This window comes from Hemitrygon akajei, chromosome 10, assembly GCF_048418815.1.
Source record: "Hemitrygon akajei chromosome 10, sHemAka1.3, whole genome shotgun sequence".
Taxonomy (NCBI): Eukaryota; Metazoa; Chordata; class Chondrichthyes; order Myliobatiformes; family Dasyatidae; genus Hemitrygon; species Hemitrygon akajei.
The window spans coordinates 22,257,947-22,281,963 of record NC_133133.1 but is presented as its reverse complement, the minus strand read 5'-3'; the positions used below and the strand labels follow the sequence as shown (position 1 = coordinate 22,281,963).

At 41.5% G+C, this 24,017-nt stretch overlaps 2 protein-coding genes across 2 annotated transcripts in view; one reads left to right on the top strand and one right to left on the bottom strand.

Annotated features, from left to right (window-relative positions):
* The window catches only part of LOC140734216 (beta-arrestin-1-like), a 51,030-nt gene that overhangs the window by 9,263 nt on the left and 17,750 nt on the right, over positions 1 to 24,017 (bottom strand). Inside the window, exons 6-9 of the mRNA XM_073057896.1 lie at positions 19,671 to 19,867; positions 17,962 to 18,021; positions 13,368 to 13,435; positions 8,674 to 8,809 (exon numbers count right to left, since the gene is read on the bottom strand). Coding sequence (XP_072913997.1) covers positions 8,674 to 8,809; positions 13,368 to 13,435; positions 17,962 to 18,021; positions 19,671 to 19,867 — 461 coding nt within the window. The remainder of the gene's footprint in view (positions 1 to 8,673; positions 8,810 to 13,367; positions 13,436 to 17,961; positions 18,022 to 19,670; positions 19,868 to 24,017) is intronic.
* The window catches only part of LOC140734215 (phosphatidylinositol 3,4,5-trisphosphate 5-phosphatase 2-like), a 209,514-nt gene continuing 207,533 nt past the window's right edge, over positions 22,037 to 24,017 (top strand). Inside the window, exon 1 of the mRNA XM_073057895.1 lies at positions 22,037 to 22,120. The gene's annotated coding sequence lies outside the window, so the exon portion shown is untranslated. The remainder of the gene's footprint in view (positions 22,121 to 24,017) is intronic.

Sequence of the window (24,017 nt, the reverse complement as noted above, 5' to 3'; positions counted from 1 at the left end):
GGAACTGCACTGGTAACCAGCAGCCAGCCAGAATGGGATCCCTTTGTTCCCCCTCTCTGTTTTCTGCCAATCAGCCAATGCTCCAACTGTACTAGTAACTCCCCTGTAATTCCATAGGATCTTATCTTGCTAAGCAGCCTTGTGTGCGGCACCTTGTCAAGGGCCTTCTGAAAATCCAAGTATACCACGTCTACTGTATCTCCTTTGTCAACCCTGCTAATAATTTCCTCAAAAATTTGCAGTAGGTTAATCAGGCAGGATTTTCCTTTCAGGAAACCATGCTGGGTTTGGGCTATCTTGTCATGTGCCTCCAAGTACTCCGTAATCTCAAACCTAACAATCAATTCCAACAACCTCCGAACCACCGATGTCAGGCTAACAGGTCTATAGTTTCCTTTCTGCTGCCTCCCACCCTTTTTAAAGAGCATTTGTAATTTTCCAGTCATCTGGTACAATGCCAAAATCCATTGATTCTTGAAAGAGCATTGCTAATATCTCTGTAATCTTTCCAGCTACTTCCTTCAGAACCCAAGGGTGCATTCCATCAGGTCCAGGAGATTTATCCACCCTCAGACCATTAAGCTTCCTGAGCACCTTCGCAGTTGTAATTTTTACTGCACATACTTCACTTCTCTGACACTCTTGAATGTCTGGTATACTGCAGATGTCTTCACTGTGAAGACTGATGCAAAGTACGCATTCAGTTCCTCTGTCATCTCTGCATCTCTAATTACGATATCTTCAGCGCCATTTTGTATAGGTCCTATATCTACCTCCGACTCTGTTTTACCCTTTATATACCTAAAAAAGCTTTTCGTATTTTCTTTGATATTAGCCACCAGCTTCCTTTCGTAATTCATCTTTTCCTTCCTTGTGACCTTCTGAGTTTCTTTTTGCAAGTTTTTATAAGCTTCCCAATAACTTCCCATTGGCTTTGGCTTCCTTGTATGCCCTCCGTTTTGTTTTTACTTTGGCTCTGACTTCACCTGTCAGCCACGGTAGTGTCCTTCATCCATTTGAAATTTTTTTTTCTTATTTGGAATATATCTTTCTTGCACTTCCCTCATTTTTCTCAGGAACTCCAGCCATTGCTGCTCTGCTGTCCTTCCTTCCACAGTGTCTCTTTCTAGTCAGCCTTGGCCAGTTCCCCTCTCATGCCATTGTAATTTCCTTTAATCCACTGAAATACTGACACATTGGAATTTAGTTTCTCCTTCTCAAATTTCAAAGTGAACTCAATCATATTGTGATCACTGTTCCCTAAGGGTTCCTTTACCTTAAGCTCTCTTATCACCTCTGGATCATTGCACAACACCCAATCCAGCACAGCTGATCCCCTAGTGGGCTCAGCAATAAACTGTTCTAAAAATCCATCCCTTAGACATTCTACAAATTATCTCTTGATGTCCAGTACTGGCCTGGTTTTCCCAATCCAGTTTCATGTTAAAATCCCCACAATTGTCATGACATTGCCCTTCTGACATGCCTTTTCTATCTCCTGCTGTAATTTGTAATTCACATCCCGGCTGTTGTTTGGAGGTCTGTATACAACTGTCATTAGGGGCCTTCTACACCTTCCGATTCTATGTCAACCCTTTCTAATGATTTTATATTACTTCTTATACACAGGACCACACCACTCTCTCTGCCTACTAACCTATCTTTCTGATACACTGTATATCCTTGGACGTTCAGCTCCCAATGGCAGCCATCCTTTAGCCAAGTTTCAGAGATGGCCACAACATCATACTTGCCAATCTGTAGCTGAATTTCAAGATTATCCATTTTATTTCTTGTGCTGTGTGCATTCAAATATAACACTTCCAGTCCAGTATTTGTTGCTTTCTTTAATGGTACCACGCCTTTATTACCCTGTAACTCATCCCACTGGCTGTGACTATGCCTCATCTTCTGCCTGTTCTTTCTATCATCCCTGTTGCATGCTATCTTTGATTTATTTCTGTTTTCCCTTTCCTCAGTCCGGTTCCCATTGCCCTGCCAAATTAGTTTAAACCCTCCCAAACAGCTCTATTAAACCTGTCTGCTAGGATATTGGACCCCTTTGGGTTCAGGTGTAACCCGTCATGTTTGTACAGGTCATACCTCCCCCAGAAGAGGCCCAAGTGATCCAGGAACCTGAAGCCCTGCCCCCTACACCAGTCTCTCACCCACACATTAATATGCCTGATCATGCTATTTTTGCACTCGTTAGCATCTGGCACAGGCAGCAATCCTGAGATTACTACCCTGGAGGTCCTGCAACTCCCTGAATTCTCTCTTTTCTCCCTGACCTCTCCCTTTTTCTACCTATGTCATTGGTACCAACACTTCTGGCTGTTCACCCTCTCCCTTCAGAATTCTCTGCACCCAATCCGAGACATCCCATACCCTGGCACCTGGGAGTCAAAACACCGTGTGGGTATCCTATCAGGCTGACAGAACCTCCTCTCTGTTCCTCCCACTATTAAATCCCCTTGTTAAAGATACCCCCCTTAATGCTCCAAACTGATAAACTGATTCAATGCTCTAGCAACTAGCTAAGTGAGGACTAAGGAATCTTAACTGAACTTTACACAATTTACAATTTTACAACACCTCCTTTGTACTGCAACATCTTCTACCATCAAATAGTATAAATTAACCAGTAAATTATCTGCTGAACATTTTAAATTTAAACTAAAATCATCTCCAAAGGTTGTCTTGCTGGTCTAAAGCTGGAGGGCATAGGTTTAAGGTGAGGGGGAGGATGTTTAAAGACGATGAAAGTGTAAATTTTTCATGGAATGAGTGGTTTGAATCTGGAATGAGCTGCCAGAGGAGATGGTGGAAGCAGGAACAATGACATTTAAAAAGCATTTGTATAGGTATTTGAATGAGCAGGCCATAAAGGGACTATGTGGGATTAGACTTGATGGACATTATGGTTGGGATGGACACAGTGGGTCAAAGGACTTATTCTACACTGGACAAGATCAAGTTCAAGTTTAATAATCATTCAACCATACATGAATATCCATGAATACACCCAAATAAAACAGCATCACTCCGGGGCCGAGGTGAAAAACACAGCACCAACAGTCATACACAGCACAAAACACATATAGCCCGTACAGATAGCAGTAAAATACAATTACGCAAAATAAAATATAGTCCAAATCCCTGCGTCCATCAACGTTGCAGCAGGCTGCATTCGAACACAATCTAGCTTGTCTACTGCTGACCAGACACTACTGGCAGCATTGACTTCAGAGAGGACACTGAGCCAGACCACCTCTGGCACTCCAGTGGAGCACCAAATCTGACGCCTCCACATGTGCAACTACAAACAGGAGGCACCACAGCTTAAGACCAATGCCTCGCAGCTTCCCTGCTGTTTGCCAAATAGTCAATAAACAGGACTTGCAGCACTCGACACCACCAATGTCCAAGAGGGTCTTGTAATCGTAAAAACCGTTTAAAACGTACAATAACACCTTTGGTTGACCGAGTGCACCGCCATCTTACTGGAAAATAATTTATAACATAATTTAGTTTCTCTATAGATCTTGTTTTCTTTTGTCAGACAAGCTGCATCGTTATATCCATTCACATTAGCACATATTGTTTTTTGTATGCAGGGTTTACATACTGTTCCCTTGGTGAATGACACTATACATTAAAATACATTGTTTTACACATTGTATTCACATTCTATGTTACATTTTTAGAAAAGTATTTTCATTGAGGCTTGAGTGTATTTAGGATTAAATGGCATTCACTAATGCTTGTTGGACTCAGGAAAGGCTGCAAATATCACAGGGATTACTACTTAGTGAAAGATCAGCCAGCATTGTCCTCCATCTACTGATTGGATTAAGTGGGATTATTTAGTGCTTTGCTCGAGGGCTTTTATAAAAAGTAATTACATTTTCTAAAAAAAAAATTAAATAGTGGATTTTTTCCATTCACCCTTTCTTTTTCTCCCCTTCTTTGTATGGTCTGATTTCTGATCCTGACACTGGTTTGAACTGTCAGTGCAATGATATAATGTTTAGGGGTGAGAGTGTACACCCTTGTACATTGGTTGATGGCCTTCATTGGTACAACATGCCCTTCCTTTTACATTACAGGGAGAAAGTTATGGGGTTATGGGGAGAAAGCAGGGGAATGGGGTTGAGAGGAATAATAAATCAGACATGATGGGATGGCAGAGCAGACATTATGGACCAAATGGCCTAATTCTGCTCCTAGGTCTTATTAGGAGGGTTTAGGATTTAGCAGACGCTCATCACAGAACTGCCATTCGTCTTTAAAAACTCGTTTGTACCGATTTCTAATAATGTTCTTATGTAGCTAGATAACAGAAGACAGACAAGTGTTCTGAGTTCTGAGTAATAATTTCTCCTGAGGTATTCAATGAACAAAATGCATGAATTTGTAAAGAATCTTTCAGCTTCAAGAATTCCACAAGTATAGTCCATGAAGCATATTTGGAGACTGAGATGTCAGAGAGGAGCTCCTTAGACTTGTGAAAGCCATGGAGGAAATTTGTCGGATATCTGGAATCTGCTGATTTGGGTCAGGTTGCAGATTGGTGTGTGCATGTACTGTTCAGGGAGTGTTGAGGGAGGGTGAAGGTTTCAATGAAGCCAAATTGCGCATAGCAAGCTCCCACAATAAGAACCAGATTACAGCCTATTATCCATCTGTACCTCTAGAGGTGCACTAAACAATCACAATATGGCATTAGGGTTGGGAGAGGGACAGCAATTATTTTTCTTCTGAATCTATTGCTAGTAGATTTAGAAACATTGCAAAGCAAAGGACCAAAGTTATAATGATAGGTCATCAACCTGAAACTTTAACTCTTTTTCACTTCCCACAAATGCTGCTTGGCTTGCTAAACATTTATTGAATCGTCAGGGCTGCAGGCTAGTGTTCAAATTTGGGATTAGCTTCACTTGTCATATGTACATTGAAATATTGAAACATACAGTGAAATGAGTCATTGGCAGGTCAGTGACCCACTCAGTCCAAGGATGGACTGGGGCAGCTCACAAGTATTGTCATGCTTCTAGCGCCCACATACTAACCCTACCTTATATGTCTTTGGAATACAGGAGGAAACCCGCATGATCACAGAGAGAACATACAATCCCCTTACAGACGACAATAAGGAATTTAACCCCGATCATGATTGCTGAGACAGTAAAGTGTTATGCTAACCGCAATGCTACCACCCTGCCTAGTATATCAGGATTGGAATAATTGGTTGGGATAGGGGTGGGATTTTGGAGAACTCTGCAGTGTCATTTGGGGAGTGTAAGGTTGGCAGAGTGTTGAGCACTTGTGAGAAAGTGGTGGTCACCAGCATGGTGAGGAGGTGAAGAGGGCCAGAAGAGCCCTGAGAAACAAATCACTCATAGGCAACCAATCAGAACCTGGCTCTAAGATCAAAAGTAGATTATTTTGAAAGATTACTGAATTGAGGGCAATGGTGAATTGGCACAAAAAAAGGAAGTGGGGCCTGAGGCAGAAAACGTCATGACCAGAGTGAATGGCAGGGCAGGCTTGGAGGGCTGAATGATCTGCTCCTGCTCCTATATTCTTACAACCTATTACAGAAAGAAGGAAATTATAGGCCAGCTAGCCTGACTTCAGAGGTTGGGAAAATGTTGAAGTCCATTACTGAAGCTGAGGATTCATGGTACTTGGAGGAACAAGATAAAATAGGCCAAAGCCAGCATAACTTCCTTAAATGGATATCTTTCCTGACAAATCTGTTGGAATTCTTTGAAGAAATATGCAAGGTAGACAAAAGGGATTTAGTAGATGTTGTATACTTGGGTTTTCAAAAGTCCTTTGACAAGGTGCAGCTCATGGGGCTGCTTAACAAGATATTACTAGAAGATTGGTTGACTGGCAGGAGGCAAAGGGCGGGAAAAAGGGGGCCTTTTCTGCTTTGGTGCTGGTGACGTGGTGTTCTGCAGGGACCACTTCTTTTCACATTAAATGTCAAAGATTTGGAGAATGGAATGGATGGTTTGAAGACAGGTAGTGATGAGGAAGGAGGTAATCTGCAGAAGAAAATAAACAGATTGGGAGAATAGGAAAAGATGTGGTAGTGACGACGAGGCACTCCTGATGAAGGGTTTCCGCCCGAAACGACGTCACTACCTCCTCCCATAGATGCTGTCTGGCCTGCTGAGTTCTGCCAGCATTTTGTGTTTTTATTTCCAGCATCTGCAGATTCACTTGTGTTGCTGATGTAATGCTCAAGTTTTATTAGGCTTTGGTCAGATTGCACTTGGAATATTGTGAGCAGTTTTGGGTCCCTTGTCTAAAGAAAGATGTGTTGGCATTGGAAAAGATCAAGAGGAGGTTTACAAGAACAATTTCAGGAATGAAAGGCTTAACGTATGAGGAGCATTTGATAGCTCTGGGCCTGCACTCGTTGGAGTTTAAAAGAATGAGAGGGGATCTCATTTAAATGTAATGAATATTGCAAGACTAAAATAGAGCGGATGTGAAGACAAAGTTTCCTATTGTGGGAGAGTCCATGACAGAGGGCACAGCCTCAGATTAGAGAGAAATCCATTTAGAATAGAGAAGAAGAGGAATTTTTTTAGCCAGAAGGTAGTGTATCTGTAGAATTTATTGCCATAGATGGCTATGGAGGCCAAATCATTAGGTATATTTAAAGTGGAGGTTAATAGGTTCTTGTTCAGTCAGAAGGTTATGGGGAAAAGGCAGGAGGATGGTATTTAGAGGGATAATAAATTAGCCAAGATGGAATGGTGGAGAAGACTTGATGGACAGAATGGATTAATTGTGCTTCTATGTCTTATGGTCTTATTACCAGTGGAAGGAGAGGTTTTGGGACACCTCCGGTCACACATGCCTGACTGGCAAATGTGGAGTAACATCCAGATGTGTGCTTCATATGTCAGACACCACTCTGCCTGACCAGGCTGTTTCCTACACTAGTGCTCCACAATGAAAATCATGCACTTCATTTTAATTCCCAATTTTAAAATACACTTTGTTTATCTAAGAAATTGGATCACAGAACACATAAAAACACAATCTGACTTCTGGGATGTATTTTCTATTTTACATATCTCTAACCCAGGAAATGGTTATGTCCAGATCTCTGGAAGTTCTATTGGATGTTTGTACCACCAGAGGGCACTGCATCTCAGTTTAGGAATTTATGCTAAAGAAGGCACCCTTAATAGTGCAGCCCACTCTCAGATCTGTGATTTCAATGCTTGCATTCTTGGAGAGAATTAAACTTACAGCCCCTTGACTCAGAGGCAATTGAGCCCCAGCTGTTCCATTCAGTTGCTATTCATTTGAGCTTTGACAGACTTCTATAGGGGCACTGTATAGAGTACACTAAATGGTTGCATCATGGGAATGCTGATGCCGAAGAACAGAAAATTATATATAAAATCATAGATACAGCTCAGCCCATCACAGGTGAAGCCCACCCCACCACTGAGCGTACTTACACGGAGTGCCAACACAACAAAGACCATCCATCATCCATCCACATCCATCGTCAAAGACCCCCACAATCCAGGCACTGGTCTCTTCATACTACTGCCATTGGGTAGGAAGTACAGAATCCTTGGGTCCCACACCACCAGGTTCAGGAGCAATTATTACCCTTCAACCATCAGGCTCCTGAACCTGCGTGGATAATTCCAATCATCATCGCTCTGAACTGATCCTACGACCTACAGGATCACTTTCTATAACTCGTGTTCTCAGTATTATTATTCTATTTACACAATTTGTCTTCTTTTGCACATTGATTGTTAGTCTCTATTTTTGTATACTTTTTTATAAGTCCTATATGATTTATTTTTTTCTGTAAGTTCCTGCAAGAAAATTAATCTCAAGGCAGTAGAGAGTGACATATATTTACTTGGATAATAAATTTACTTTAAACTTCAAACATTTATACTCAATGCCCTAACCAATGAAAACAAGTATACCATACTCCTTCTTTATCGCACTGTCTAATAGTGTTGCTACAGTCAGGTTGCTCCGATTTGATCCACTATACACCAATGCTCTTTAGTGTCCTGTGATTTTCTGTATACTTTCCTGTTGCATTTAAACTCTCAGTCACACTGTCCAGATAAAACTCTTTCTGCCATTTCTCTCTGCCCATATTTCAAATGGTCTGCACCCTGCTAAATCCTTTGGCAATCTCCCTCACTTTCCACAACTTTGCCAATTTTTGCATTGTCTGCAATTATTGTTGCTTCACTCAAAATAGGGAAATTTCCTTTAGAAAATCCTGATGAATGCAATTGTTGGGCAAAATTCCATAAGGAAGGTTATTCTCTTTCACAGGGAAAGTCAGGTTACCATCAATGAAAGGTTAATGCAAATAAAAACTGATTGAGCCCGGTTTTTGTCCATATAGATGTCACAAATTATCCAAAAATAACAATATGGATTGTTTTGGGATGGATCTTAATCTTTCAAAAGCAGTGGACTAGAATTGGGTGAAATATTACTTTCATATTTAGAGTATGAACCCTCTTATCATTTTCACAGAAATAGGTTCAAGAGCAGACAGTTGTATATATTTACTTTGAAATTTGAAATTAAACTTTGTGTCGGTGCCACCCAGTCCACTTGGATTAATGCCAGTAATTTGGTATGATTGGAACTGACCTCTTTGCTAAGTGATGCCTTCAGGAGCAGTGGCTTGTCCGACATGAGGAACTGACGAGTGGCTTCCGACATGGGTTGCAAGGATCCTTGCTCGGGAGCGTACTGTACCTTACGGATAATCAGCCTCACCGAATTCCTGATATAGAGAACATAAACACTGAACAACTTCAACCCCAAACCACTTCATCAAATTTGATTCACATTCCCTGAGGTGAATGAAACACAACTGGAAAAAGTCTTGCACCGTAGCAGAAACCAAAGATGCTGGAACCCCTCAGCAGTTCAGAAAGCATCCAAGGAATGAGTCTTAGATTCAAAATGATAAAATCTGTTTTCTCTTTCTGTAGGTGCCAATGTACAGGATCAGAAAAAAAAAGCTGCTGAGGGTTGCAAACTCAGCCAGTTTCATCATGGGAACTGCTCTCCCCAGCATCATGGATACCTTCAAAAGGCAATGCCTCAAAAAGGCAGCATCTATCATTAAAGGCTCTATCACAAAGGGCATGCCCTCTTCTCATTGCTGTTGTCAGGGAGCAGGTAGAGGAACCTGAAGACACACATTCAACATTTCAGGAACAGCTTCTTACCTTCTGCCATCAGATTTCTGAATAAACAATGAAACAATGCTTGAACACTACTTCATTATTTTGCTCTTTTTTACACTGCTTGATTTATACAATACACATATACACAATATGTATATATATATCATATTGTAATTTATATTTTTAAATATACTGCACTGTATTGCTACTGCAAAATAAAATTTATCAGTGATATTAAAGCTGATTCTAATTCTAATTCTGATGCTGCTGAGTGATTCCTGCATTTTCTGCTTTTGCTTAAGTTTGCCAGCATCTGTAGATTCTGCATTGTCAGACCATACCTTGATCCTCCTCAACTCTACACTCACTGTTGCTAGGTCACTCTGTAAACATTTCTGACACTCTGCTCAAGCACACCCTCTGGTGGCTCCTGCTAATGGATCCCACTTGGTGAAAAAAAATCAATTTTTCCTTCTCTTGTAGTGTTATCACTACAAGACTCGGGTGGGGCTGTGAATGGTTTTGAAAGACATGTTTAGAGTGGAAAATTGAGATCTATTACCAGATGACACATCTGGAGGTGGTTGAAATCCAATTGAATTGAATCACACCTGCAGCTGAAAACTAGCAACTCTAACTGAGTGAGGAAGGAGATTTAATGAAAGTCAGCTCTTAGTATAAGTACTTACTTTTCCCTTTTGGAAAATTAGGTGATAAAAGGCAGTGGCTGGGTGAAAACATAACTGTCTGAGACAGGAAGCAGAGATTAATGGAGAATGATTGTATTTTCTAACCAGAGGAAACCGTGCAGTTTTTTTTCCCTCTCCGAAACCAACATCTTTATGAAATACATTACTGTCTGCACTTGGATACACGTCTGCAGAATGTGTGGAACTCAGAAAAATATGACATCGGTAAGGTGAGCAACAGACCAAATGGCAAAATGGGGAAACATATGGTAGGTGGGATTTATTGCTAAGCCACATACTTCAGTAACAAAATTGAAAAGATATCATGATAAATCAAAGCAAAGGGTATTGGAGAGTAGATGAATGGACTTATGACTGACAGTACCCATTCTGGGCTCCCCACCTTAAAGAAAAGCCACTTGAAAAGAGTGCCAGAAGTATTTAGACTTGAGCCTACCAACAGTGTGGCAAAGGAATGTGTAGGCTATGAGGAAATCTAAAAGCGAAATAGCTATTTTAACATAGCTGCATGAAAAAAGAGATCTTAGAAGATGGAAAGGCAAATTAAAAACACTATTTTAATAGCTAGTGGACTCCAGGTGATATAAGCAGAGAAGAATGGAGGAAGTTATGCTGAACTTTCAATCTCATCTGGAAAATTGTGTCCAATTGGGGGTACCACAACTTCTGAAGGATCTCAAGGCTGTAGAGAAGATGCACAGAAACTTATGAAACAAGTTGTGGGAATGCAGAATTATGTGGTGATCTGAAGAGACCAGGGCTGGTCTCTTGAGGGTGGTGATGATTAATGGCAGATCATAAAGGACTCTCACCATCCAGAGTTTGCTCATTTCTCATAACTACCATCGGGAGGAGGTACAGGAACTTAAAGGCTCACACTTCATGATTCAAAAACAGGTTCTTTCCTTCTGCCATCAAAATTTTTAATATTCCGTGAACCCATGAACATTACCTCATTACAAATTGTTGTACCATTTTGTAATTCATAGCAAACTTAGGTCTTTGCACTGATCCCCCAAATTTCAAGTTTCATGCCATTTAGGACAGTCCTAATAAAGCTGATTCTGATTCTGACAACAGGGATTCAACGATGCAGTGTGATTGAATAATTGGTTTCTAATAGCAGAGAGAAACTGGGTACAATGAGAACTGGGGAAAAAGTTTCCATCCCTCAAAATTTGGAAAAATGATGTCATCTAACCCCAAAACTAAACCAGAAGATGAAGAGAAATCATAAATTGTGTTCTCCAATGCATCATCTGAACAGGCGGGAGATGCTTCAGTGATAACTGTTCAGAGAATTGGCGTTATATAGCCATATAACCATTTAACAATTACAGCACGGAAACAGGCCATCTCGGCCCTTCTAGTCCGTGCCGAACGCTTACTCTCACCTAGTCCCACTGACACGCACTCAGCCCATAACCCTCCATTCCTATCCTGTCTATATACGTATCCAATTTTACTTTAAATGACAATACCGAACCTGCCTCTACCACTTCTACTGGAAGCTCGTTCCACACAGCTACCACTCTCTGAGTAAAGAAGTTCCCCCTCGTGTTACCCCTAAACTTTTGCCCCTTAACTCTCAACTCACGTCCTCTTGTTTTAATCTCCCCTACTCTTAATGGAAAAAGCCTATCCACGTCAATTCTATCTATCCCCCCTCATAATTTTAAATGCCTCTATCAAGTCTCCCCTCAACCTTCTACGCTCCAAAGAATAAAGACCTAACTTGTTCAACCTTTCCCTGTAACTTAGGTGCTGAAACCCGGGTAACACTCTAGTAAATCTTCTCCGTACTCTCTCTATATTGTTGACATCTTTCCTATAATTTGGTGACCAGAACTGTACATAATACTCCAAATTCGGCCTTACCAATGCCTTGTACAATTTTAACATTACATCCCAACTCCTACACTCAATGCTCTGATTTATAAAGGCCAACATACATAAAGCTTTCTTCACCACCCTATCCACATGTGATTCCACCTTCAGGTAACTATGCAGCACTATTCCTAGATCACTCTGTTCTACTGCATTCTTCAATGCCCTACCATTTACCATTGGTAGTTCTTGAAGAATACCAAGGGAAAGTTAATCTTCAAATGCTGGTGCAACTAAAATGGTAAATTATCTTTCTTATGCTGTTTCATTTTATGATTCTTGGGCTAATCTTTCTGCACTTCACATCTAGGATCTTATTAACTTTCATTCCTCCACTATTAAAACAAACTTATCTAGGCAGACATATTAGGGACATTTCAGAGAATAGATTAGCAAATGGATGGTTCTGGGCCTGTACTCAGTGCAGTTTAGAAGAATGAAGGGAGATCTCATTGAAACTTATCAAATATTGAAAGGCCTGGATAGAGTGGACATGAAAAGAATGTTTGGAGAGTCTAGGACCAGAGGGTACAGCCTCAAAATAGAAGGATGTCCCTTTAGAATAGAAATTAGGAGGAATAGCTTTAACCAGAGGGTGGTGAATCTGTGGAATTCATTACCACAGATAGCTTTGGAGACAAAGTCAATAGGTTATTTAAAGAGAAGATTGATAGCTTTTTGATTAGTCAGGGTGTTAACATTTATGGGGAGAAGGCAGAAGAATGGGGTTGAGAAGGATTATAATCAGCCATAATAGAATAGTGGAGCAGGTCTGATGGGCCAGATGGCCTAATTCTGCTCCTATGTCTTATAGTCTTATGGATGATTGACAAATGGAGGGCTTTATGGGAGCGAAGGCTTAGATTGTTCTGACCTATACCAAGAGCACCTCTGGTCTCTTCTGCCATGAGGAAGGACAAATGCAATTGGCAAAGGTGATCATAACCACCTTTCGTTTCCCTCTTAGTCACATGCTATCTTGACTTGGAAATATATGGTATACGGTATGTCCTTCATCATGTATGTCCTGGAATTCACCAGATATTTTGTAGCAATTCAAAAATGTGAATCATTACCACTGTCGCAGGGTGATTAGGCACCGACAGTATATGATGGCTTTACCACTGTGAAAACCCGCTATTAAATAAATGGATTAAAACAAATCATAATGCTCACAGAAGCAATAATTGGTATTACTGCCCCAGGTCCAAAAGGGGTAGAGGAAGGAAACATTAATTTAACATTAAACATTAAGCAAAGGAACATTAATCACAGGAGAGCTGAATAAAGGAATTCCTGTCCTTCGTCTGGTCATTGCATTCCAGGATGTTGAAACGTAAAGCTGCAGTTCAATATGAAGGAGTTTCAATAGAAAATAACATTTAGCAGGACTCAGTGGGTGAATCTGAGAGGTGACCACTGGAGAATTAGACTGAACAATTTATAAGAATTTGGAAAGTTAATATTAATGAAAAAAACATAGAATATTTGCAGCAGACAACTACCCCTGTCTGAATGGAGACAGATGTTCAGGCGGTGAAGGTTCATGTACCTTTTATGAACCTTCTCTTCCAGGCTATCGGCACAGAATGCTTTCACTTCAAAATCTACACCGCACGCCTACAATCAAAAGCAAAACAAGTATTTTAGTTCATGTGAGACAGAGGAATGGTTGGTCACCTTAAAATGACTGTGGTTATTTATAGCAACACACACAAAATGATGGTGAACACAAAAGGTCAGGCAGCATCTGTTGGAACAAGAACCTTCATCACGACGGGAAAGGAAGGGGGAAGTAGAAAAGGCAAAAGCTGGCAGGTGATAGGTGAAACAAGGTGAGAGGGAAGTAGGCGGGTTGGGAAGGGAGAATGAAGAGAAAAGCTGTGAGGTGATAGGAGGAAAAGTAAAGGGTTGATGCGGAAAGAATCTGATAGGAGAGTGGACCATAGGAGATAGGGAAGGAGGAGGGGCACCAGAAGAAGGTGGTTGGCAGTTGAGGAGAAGAGAAGGGGTAAGAGGGAAGCCAGAGTGGGGAATAGATGAAAAGAAAAGGGAGAGGACTGTTTACATAATATGCAAATCAGCAACAAGCTCACACTGTGGAACCAATGGCAGGAGATTCCTTGACAGACCATTTCACTGGCATTGATTGTACCCAAGGCAACCGTCAATCATCCTTTAACAGTTACAGCTTTAAAAGAGGGAACTTTTCTCTGCTCCCCAAAAAATTCCAAAATCTTCCCCCCAGAAGTTTACATTTTTGCAGGAATATTCCCTGGAAGGGATGTTGTGCTTTGGGTATTAGTGTAAAATGGTTGACTGTAGGTCATTGGGTCCTTTATCATGACTGCAAAGTAATGTATGCTAACCTCCACTGAAACAGACAATATTCTAAGAGAGACAGACAAGGTAGAGGGTGTGAGGTTATGGCCTCTGGCTGAAGAGTTCAAAAAAAGGAAACGTGATCTCAGGATTAGGACTTGGCAATTTAGGACAGAGGCACACTGACATTCTTTTACAAAGTGTATGGTATATACTTGGAAACACATAAAATGCTTGGGAGTGGGGTGGCCGGGGGGGTGGGGGTGCTGCATGGTAGCATAGTGGTTAGCACAACACTTTATGGTATCAGCGACCCAGGTTCAATTCCTGCTGCTGCTTGGAAGGAGTTTGCACGCCCCCCTTGTCACTGCATGGGTTTCCTCCGGGTGCTCCGGTTTCTTCCCACAGTTCCAAGAGATTAGTAGGTTAATTGGTCATTGTAAATTGTCCCATGATTAGGCTAGGGTTAAATCAGGGGATTGCTGGGCGCCACAGCTCGAAAGGCCAATTCTGCACTGTGTCTCAGTGAATAAATAATAAACTCAGCAAGTCAGGCAGCATCTATAGAGGGAAATGTTTTCAGCTGAGACCCTTCAGCAATCCTGAGGAACCCTGTTACAGTATTACTCAAGAACATCTGCTCTGACTTCCATTAATCTACCTCCTCCAAATTCAATGATAACTTCCCTGTTGTTCTTGTTACAAAAAAGTGATTTACTTTATAAATAAGACTACATAAAAATCACAAATCAGCTTTGAGGGTTCAGATACTGGAGCACTATTCTGATGCCCTAACCTACCTTGCTCTAGTTCACAACATCATCTATCTTGGCACCTCATGTGACATGGTCTTAATTTTGAAAGAGGCTGCTGTCATCTGCAGGATGCACTGCATGTTTACCACAGTTTATATTAATCTGCGTCTGACATACTTTGTGTCATTTAGCAAATATTGGTGAGCAGATTTAAAACATTTCAGTGTGTTTTTGTACGAAAGGAGTTTTGGCACAGGGTCATGTCTCTGATTGATGAGCACATTTGCATTAAAACCTGTTGTTTTTTCGGTGTCAGGATGCTGCTCGCCTGTGGTGAGAGCCTGTCATGTCGTTGGGGTTGTATGTTGCTTATGCTCTCTACCCACTTCCTGCCGGATGAATGGCACTTTGTGAAATGCGTTCAACTGTATTTGCATTTTGGCAAAAGGGATTCAGTCATGCAAATGTGCTTCCAGCTTGTACAGGCAAGTGCCCAACACTAAAGGCAAGAAGACTTCAGCGCTCCCATCAATCTGTCACTGAAGTCATGACATAGTTGTACTTCGGCACAGAAGAAGCAAAGAGATAGTTAGAGGCTCACTTCCTATGAAGGGCCCCATCCTTCTCTTTGCATGGAACAGAATTGTTGCTTTTCTCTACCAGCAGATGGAGACATTGCTCTGCCTTAAATACTTTGCATACCTGCTCAGATTCAGATTCATTTTATTAATCATTTTTACATAAAACATATGGGTGTCTTTTCCAAAAGAGGTGCAAGTGCTCCTTCCCTTCACTAGCCTACAGGTCACCCTTGGGCAAGGTGTAGCACCTGCTTAACCCTCCTTCTCAGTCAAGGTCATATGAAGCCATGGGAGCACGTTGTATGAACAACTGGTGCGTATAATAAGTCCTGGTTATGCGACCACTGACACCAGGCAGACAATCTCTGAAGAGTATTGATAATGGATGGGATCACCTGTCTTGTAGAGACACTGCCCTGAAGAAGACAATGGCAAAACACGAGACCCCACACACCCCAGTCACTCCCTGTTTGACCAGCTGCCGTCCGGCAAAAGGTTCAGGACACTAAAAGCCAGAACAAATAGACTGAGGAACAGCTTCTACCCCAGAGCTGTGGCCTCCATCACACCACTCCCACAGAACAATGACTGAAACTGTGAGCACACACAAGGACTCAAATACTTGCACTAACGGCACTTTGTACATTACTGTGATATTCTGGTGCTGCTGCAACTTATTTTCTGCTACTTATCTATTTAATTCCGTTTTTCTATTACTGTTTTGTTTTTGTCTACCACTTTGATTGCCTGAGAGGAAGCCAAACGGAGTTTCATTGTACCTATGTATAATGACAATAAAGATCATTCATTCATTCATATAAAAACTTGCCAAGAACAATCATGGCCATGGAAAGACCAGGATTGCCAGTTGTCATATTACATGGAACATAACAAATAAATGTAAAACATACAGTGCATATCTGCATTAATAACCATCACAACCTAAGTATGTGCTGTGGGAAGCCAGCAGGTATTGCCACATAATCCAGTGCCAACATAGCCTGCCTACAACACAGAACCACAACTAGCAACAAAACAACAGCAAATCAGGTCCCGTTCCTCCCTGCCATCCAGCCCCAACCCTCGTCCATGTCCACGTCACTGGCCTTCGAGCACAGAACGGAGGCCTAGGCTCTGGCCTGATCCAAGACCCCACCATCCTGTTCCCTAAACCCTAACCTGACCTCTACCTGCCTGCTCTGTCCACAAAACTATACCTACAAGACAATTTTGAAAACAACCAGTCTCAGCCACAAGCTCAACGGAGACCACAGCATGGCGCCATCTTGATTGGAAGCAGCGATTCCCACATGCTGCCTGAAGCTGATTTTCCCTCATTTTCATTTGATGTACATTTGCCCGTCCTGCATAGAGATCTCCTTAATGTGTCGAGGTCTTCTGGTTGGGATAAAACAAGGAGGCGTTCCAAAGCACAATAGTTGCACGTTGAGATGAATGGCACTTTGCAGAGTTACTGGAAGAAGTGCTCTTTGCTGGAGAGAAAATGGACGGAGATCAGAGGCAACATGGTAGCATGACAATCTGTTACTACAGGCAAGAAGCCTCCTGTTGCAAAGTGTTTAAATGATCAGCAGGCTATATGTCACCAGAACCAGAGAGCTGATTCCATAATGCCATCAAGTATGTAAACAGACCCTTTAGCCACTTGTTCTGACAATTAAACACCCATCTATATTAATCCCACTCAATGCTCCCCACATGCAAATTTGCTCCCCTCTCTTTCTACTGCCCACCAACGCACTAGAGGTAAGTTATGGTAGTCGGTCCTGACCTGGTGCTATGTATGTGGAGTTTAAATGTTCTCCTTGTAATCACATGGGTTGCCCCTCACGGTGCACCATTTTTCTCCTAAAGACATACTAATTGGTGGGTTAATTAGCCACTGTAGATGACCTCATATGTACAGTCATAGAATTTGGGGATGGGGGGGAAGTGGGGACAATAAAAGAACGAGGTGAGAGCAAATGGGTGGTCGATGTTTGATGTGAACTAAGCCAAAGGCTTGTTTCCATGCTGGATTTGTCTCTAAGTCAATGACACTAAATCTGGTTGCAATGTTGAGATGCAAGAGAAAAGGCAGAGTGCTATCTCTGGTTCAACCATCTGAACCACAGCACTACTAGCCTTAAAGAGATGCTTAGATCACCTGGGTTTGTCTGGTATTGAAATGATCTCCCCTTCACTCTTTCCCCCTGCCAAGCCCCAGACCTGATATTTCAGCAGCCAGCATTAGAGTGGCTGGAGGTAATTTTCTTCCTTCCCTCATCCAGTAGAGTACTGTGAAGTGACTTTCCAAGAAGATCCGTAAGACAGGTTACCAAGCCTGTTATGTTGGCATGGAGTGAGAGAAATAGTTAATCTGTCTGTGGAAGTTGCTGGTTAACCACATTTTTCACCTCATTCCCATGGTAATGCAAGGAATATGCTTACACCATTCAATCTGTTTACTGACAAGAAGCACTTTTACCTTTCCATGGTCATCTGGGCCAGGTTGTAAGGTCACTGAACATGGCAGGTTGGTTGGAATCTGTAAAGATATGAATAATTTTGGTGTAAAATAACTTAAAATATAAAGAAATGTATTGTTTATCATAAATGGATACAATTACATCATTTTAGAATAGAGATGAGGAACTTCTTTAGACAGAGTGTGGTGAGTCTGTGGAATTCATAGCTAAAGACAGCTATAGTGGTCAAAAGTCATTGCGTATATTTAAAGATGAGGTTGATAGGTTCTTGATTAATAAGGGCATTAAGGACATTTATAGCAGCAGGTGCAGAAAGAAGGCCTGGAAGATCATTGGGGACACCGGTCACCCCAACCATAAATTTAGCTGCTTCTGTCTGGCAAACACCACCGCAGCATTAAAGCCAGGACCAGCAGGCTACGAGACAGCTTCTTTCTACAAACCATTAGACTTTTAAATTCACATGTCTGTACATTGCAACAGATTCATAACACAAAGATTTTTACTCCCTCATGTTGTGACATGGGTGTAAGATTTAAATAAATTTAAAGATTACGAGGAAAACTATGAGGATGGGGCGGAGAGGGATTATAAATCAGCCATGATGGAATGGTGGAGTAGACTCAATAGGCAAAATGGTCTTATGGTCACTTTAACTGACATCAATTTGTATCCATTTGTTTCATTCATTCTCTGAACAGGGGCACTGCCGGCAAGGCCAGTATTTATTATCGATAGCAACTGCCCTTGAGAAGGTGGTGTGAACCACTTTCATACATTCCCCTGTGAAGATACTCAATAGCGCTGTTGAGTAGGAAGTTCCTGGTTTTAGACCCAGCAACAAAGAAGGAATGGCACTGTGTTTTCAAATCAGGAAGTTGGCTGGCTTGGAGAGGGATCTGGCGGCAGAGGTTTTCCCATGCACCTGCAGTCTTTAACCATTTTGATGGTGAGGTTGTGGATTTATGAGGCACTGTGGCAGCTTATGATCCATCATAAGGAGGGATTTACAGAGATAAGCTTATCTTCATCAGGGAAAAGAAGATTAACATGCCTTTCAACACAGATAATGTTGTGGTTATAAGCACTTCATTCCCTTTAGGTTCTTCAGAGATCTTAAGTAAGAACAATAGTTACAAGGAACATTTCTCTCACAGAATGTAGAATAAGTAGCAAACTGAAATGAAGCAAATCATTCCTTTATAAATTATGCATATCTTACATGATAAATGATGTTAGATTTATAAATACTTAAATATGGAATTTGAGCATATTATATGTAATGCAGGGGCAGTTAATGTAGGGCCCCTGTGACAAAGTAAGTGGGTCATTAATAAAGGTTGAACAGGTGAGGAATTGGCATTTCAATATCAATACTTCAAAGGGAGTAGGTTGTCCAATCTGCATTCTAAATCTGTCATTACAACGTTTTAGGAGGCAATTTTTCCAGTCCATAAACAGGTTAACAGTTGTAAATCTTTGGGCTGAAAGGAAAGATGCTGCAGCAGATTTTCTCAGAGGGAGAAGAATTCTGCCTCCCAGCTCTTCATCAACATTCCTCCCCTGATCCTCAAACCCACAATCCAGCAATCATAGCTGTAAACCTGCCCAAAGGTTAGACTCCAGTTGTCGAGGCTTGTCAGACCTTGAGAGCTCCCCAACCTTAGCTTAAATAGCAAATATGACGATTTGTACTGTTAGAGCCCACCTCAAAGCAGAAAGGGTAGCAGTTCTCCTTCAGTTTGTTAGTCAATTTCTCCTGCAGTGAGGTCAGTTGCTTCTTGTTTTTGGGAAGTGATGGATAGACCTGGATTGCCTCTGAGTAAATATCCTTTCGGAAACTAAGGCCGATAACGTCCAAATCTTCACGGCCATATCGGAATGCACACGTCAATATCACATAAACTGTGTAAATTGAAGTTCAGAGAACTTGGTAAACAATTACTGAAAAACTGTGGTAAACATGGCATTCCAAATATAAAACACTTTAGTGAAGTACACAACTAAGCCACAAAGAGAAGTTGCCACAAAAAGAGAGCCCATGATCTCTGAATTAGCTGGGGAGGGTGACATGTGAGCACAGGGGAGAGTTTTGGCTCTATGTTCTGTGAACCTTTCTCCTTTTAATTCATCAGTGAAGGGGAAGAGGGGGTTTGCAAAGCAGACTGAAACACTTGACATCTAATATTGATTGATATTTGTTGGGCATGAGCACTTGAGTATTCAGAGCCAATGTAGACATGGAAGCTATATAGGTCACATATTTTATTTGAATGACGATACAAGCTCAAAGAACTGAGCAAACTTTTCATGTTCCTATTATCCTAGGTCTTTCAAGCATTTGTGGATTGCTTTTAGAAGGATCACAGTATCACCAAGATACATTCATGAATTATATATGTCAACCTACATACTTTGTCTAAGTAGCATCATTGGACCTCATAAATGATCCATTTGTGCTGAAGTCCTAGTTCCTCGGAATGTTCTCTAATAAATACTGAGAAGCAGGATTTATGAACATTTGGTGAGGCATAACATGATTAGGAGTAGTCAGCATGGCTTTGTCAAAGGCAGGTCGTGCCTTACAAGCCTGATTGAATTTTTTGAGGATGTGACTAAACACATAGTTGAAAGTAGAGCAGTAGATGTAGTGTATATGGATTTCAGCAAGACATTTGATAAGGTATCTCCATGCAAGGTTATTGAGAAAGTAAGTAGGAATGGCTTCCAAGGGGACATTGCTTTGTGGATCCAGAACTGATTTGCCCACAGAAGGCAAAGAGTGGTTGTAGATGGGTCATATTCTGCATGGAGGTCGGTGACCAGTGGTATGCCTCAGGGATCTGTTCTGGGACCCCTTCTCTTTGTGATTTTTATCCATAACCTGGATGAGGAAGTGGAGGGATGGGTTAGTAAGTTTGCTGATGACACAAAGGTTGGGGGTGTTGTGGATAGTGTAGAGGGCTGTCAGAGGTTACAACGGGATATTGATAGGATGCAAAACTGGGCTGAGAAGTGGCAGATGGAGTTCAACCCGGATAAGTGTGACGTGGTTCATCTTGGTAAGTCAAATATGATGGCAGAATATAGTAGTAATGGTAAGACTCTTGGCAGTGTCGAGGATCAGAGGGATCTTGGAATCTGGGTCCAAAGGACACTCAAAGCTGCTGCGCAAGTTGACTCTGTGGTTAAGAAGGCATACGGTGCATTGGCCTTCATCAACCATGGGATTGAGTTTAAGAGTTGAGCGGTAATGTTACAGCTACATAGGACCCTGGTCAGATCCCACTTGGAGTACTGTGCTCAGTTCTGTTCACCTCACTACAGGAAAGATGTGGAAACTGTAGAAAGGGTGCAGGGGAGAGTTACAAGGATGTTGCCTAGATTGGGAAGCATGCCTTATGAGAATAGGTTGAGTGAACTCGGCATTTTCTCCTTGAAGTGGCGGAGGATGAGGGGTGACCTGATAGAGGTGTATAAGACGATGAGAGGCATTTATTGTGTGGATAGTCAGAAGCTTTTTCCCAGGGCTGAAATGGCTAGCACAAGAGGACACAGTTTTAAGGTGCTTGGAAGTAGGTACAGAGGAGATGTCAGGGGTATGTTTTTTTACACAGAGAGTGGTGAGTGCGTGGAATGGGCTGCCAGCAATGGTGGTGGAGGCGGATACAATAGAATCTTTAAAGAGACTCCTGGATGGATACATGGAGCTTAGAAAAATAGAGGGCTATGGGTAACCTTAGGTAATTTCTGAAGTAAGTACATCTTCAGCCCAGGATTATGGGCAAAGGGCCTTCATTGTGCTGCAGGTTTTCTATGCTTTTTAAATACACGTTTTGTTTTTTTCTTCACACTCTTTATCTGCTTCGCTGTACTGCAGCCTTATCAAGCTGCAGATACTGGGTTATATCTGCTTGTGAAGCTTACAAATTAATCATAAACCATGTCCACAAATAGAAATTGAGTGTTCAGGTGGCCCAGTGTACTTATGCACCCTGGAGTTACTGAGTTCTTTCAGCCTGCTAGTTAAAACTTCAATAAGGCAACATAAAATTGGTAGTGTGAGAGAATAAAACTATCACTGACTTCCTTACACTTCTACCAACTCTCACACCACCAACCCCAAACCGGGACTTCACAGCATTAGTTCCATAAAAGGTGAGTGATTTTCTTAAAATTTCTTTTGAGGGAAAAGAAATGCCTTTTAGAAAACCCATGCATTAGAAATGTTGCAAATTGTTACTCAGCTTAATGTCATATTTTGCATTTGTTTGCGTACAGGTTGTAAATAGACGGTGTGAGAACAGTTTACTTTAAAGCTGCTGAGAGCACAAGATTTTAACCATGTGCAGTTGACTGTTGTCAATGAGTTTAATATCCCCATTCACCTATTTGGCACTTTTAAAATAAAAATAATTCTGGAAATCTGAAAGGTCCATACTCCATGGATTCACAAAGCTCTGTCAGACAGTCAAATGTACGGAACATCTGTACTAAATGTTTGTTTCAGTGGGGGGAGGGGTTGATTTTTGTTGATTTGAAGTACAATGTTAAAATCTGTGAGATGTTAAAACTGGACATTGACATTAAGGAGAAAGGGGCCCAGATTTGGATCTATTCTGTTTCATTTGTTTCTCTTGTCAGAGACAGGATTGTTCACCCAATCAGTAGACACCCAAAATTAAATCCCATGCATTGAATTTATCACTAGAAAATACACTCAGCGGTCACTTTATTAGGTACAGCTCTACACCTGTTTATTATTGCAAAAATTTTATCAGTGAATCATGCGGCAGAAACTCAAAGCATAAAACTGTGTTGATTAGGTCAAGATTTTGTTCAGACTAAATATCAGGATGGGAAGAAATGTGACCTAAATGACTTTGACCAATTGCTTGTACCAGAAAATCTCAGAAACTGCTTATCTCCTGCGATTTCCACGACTACGGTAAGTCTTTAGAGTTTACAGAGAATGGTGCAAAAAAAAACCAATCCATCCAGTAAGCGACGGTTCTGTGGGCAAAAAATGCCTTTTTAATGAGAGAGGTCAGGGGAGAATGGCCAGACTGTTTCTAGCTGACAGGAAGGTGACAGTAACTCAAATATTCACAAGTTACAACAGTGGTGTGCAGATGAACATCTCTGCATGCTGAATATGACGAACTTCGAAGTGGATGGACTACAGCAGTAGAAGACCACAAACTTAAACTCAGTGGCCACTTTGTTAGGTACAAGAGGTACAGTGTGAGTGTGAATGTTTCAAAAGATGTCACCCTGAGTGCAAGAGGGCTGACATAGGAAGGGAAAACTGGAAGTGCTGGAAATCTTTGGCAGATACACAGCACCTGAGGAAATAGAAACAGAGTTAATAGTTCGGATTGAAGACCCTTTATCAGATCTGCAATATTAATTCTGTTCTTTCTACCATAGATGCTGCCCTATTTCTACTGAGTACTTCCACTATTTCCTGTTTTATTAAAATTTTTATTTCCAGCATCTGCAGCTTTTCAATTTGTGTGGTGTGGCTCATGCCACACAACAAACACTCCAATAATCCACTAATAAGTCATTTTCAGCAAAGGAAACATACATTCAAGAGCAAGTTTACCTAAGTGTCAGTGAGTAACACAAGACACAGTGGAGTTGAGCCATTTCTTATCATGTACCTACTGCTGAAACACAGGGTGCTAACAGGGATCGGAGGTCAGCCCATAATTCGGGGGCAGCTTAGGGACGGCATGGTAGCATAAGGTTAGCACATCTCTTTTCAGCACTGGCTGTAGGTTCAGAGTTCGATCACTGCCACTATCTGTAGGGAGTTTTACTCTCTCCCCGTGGCCGTGTGGGTTTTCTCTAGCTGCCCTGGTTTCCTCCCACATTCCAAAGATATATGGGTAGGAATTAGTAAGCTGTTGGAGCCAAAGGCCTGGCGACTCTTGGCTGCTGCCCAGCACAATCCTTGTTGATATGATTTGATGCCTACGACGTATTTCACTGTATGTTTCGATGTACATGTGACAAATAAAGCTAATCTCTAATCTATCTATGTCTCCGG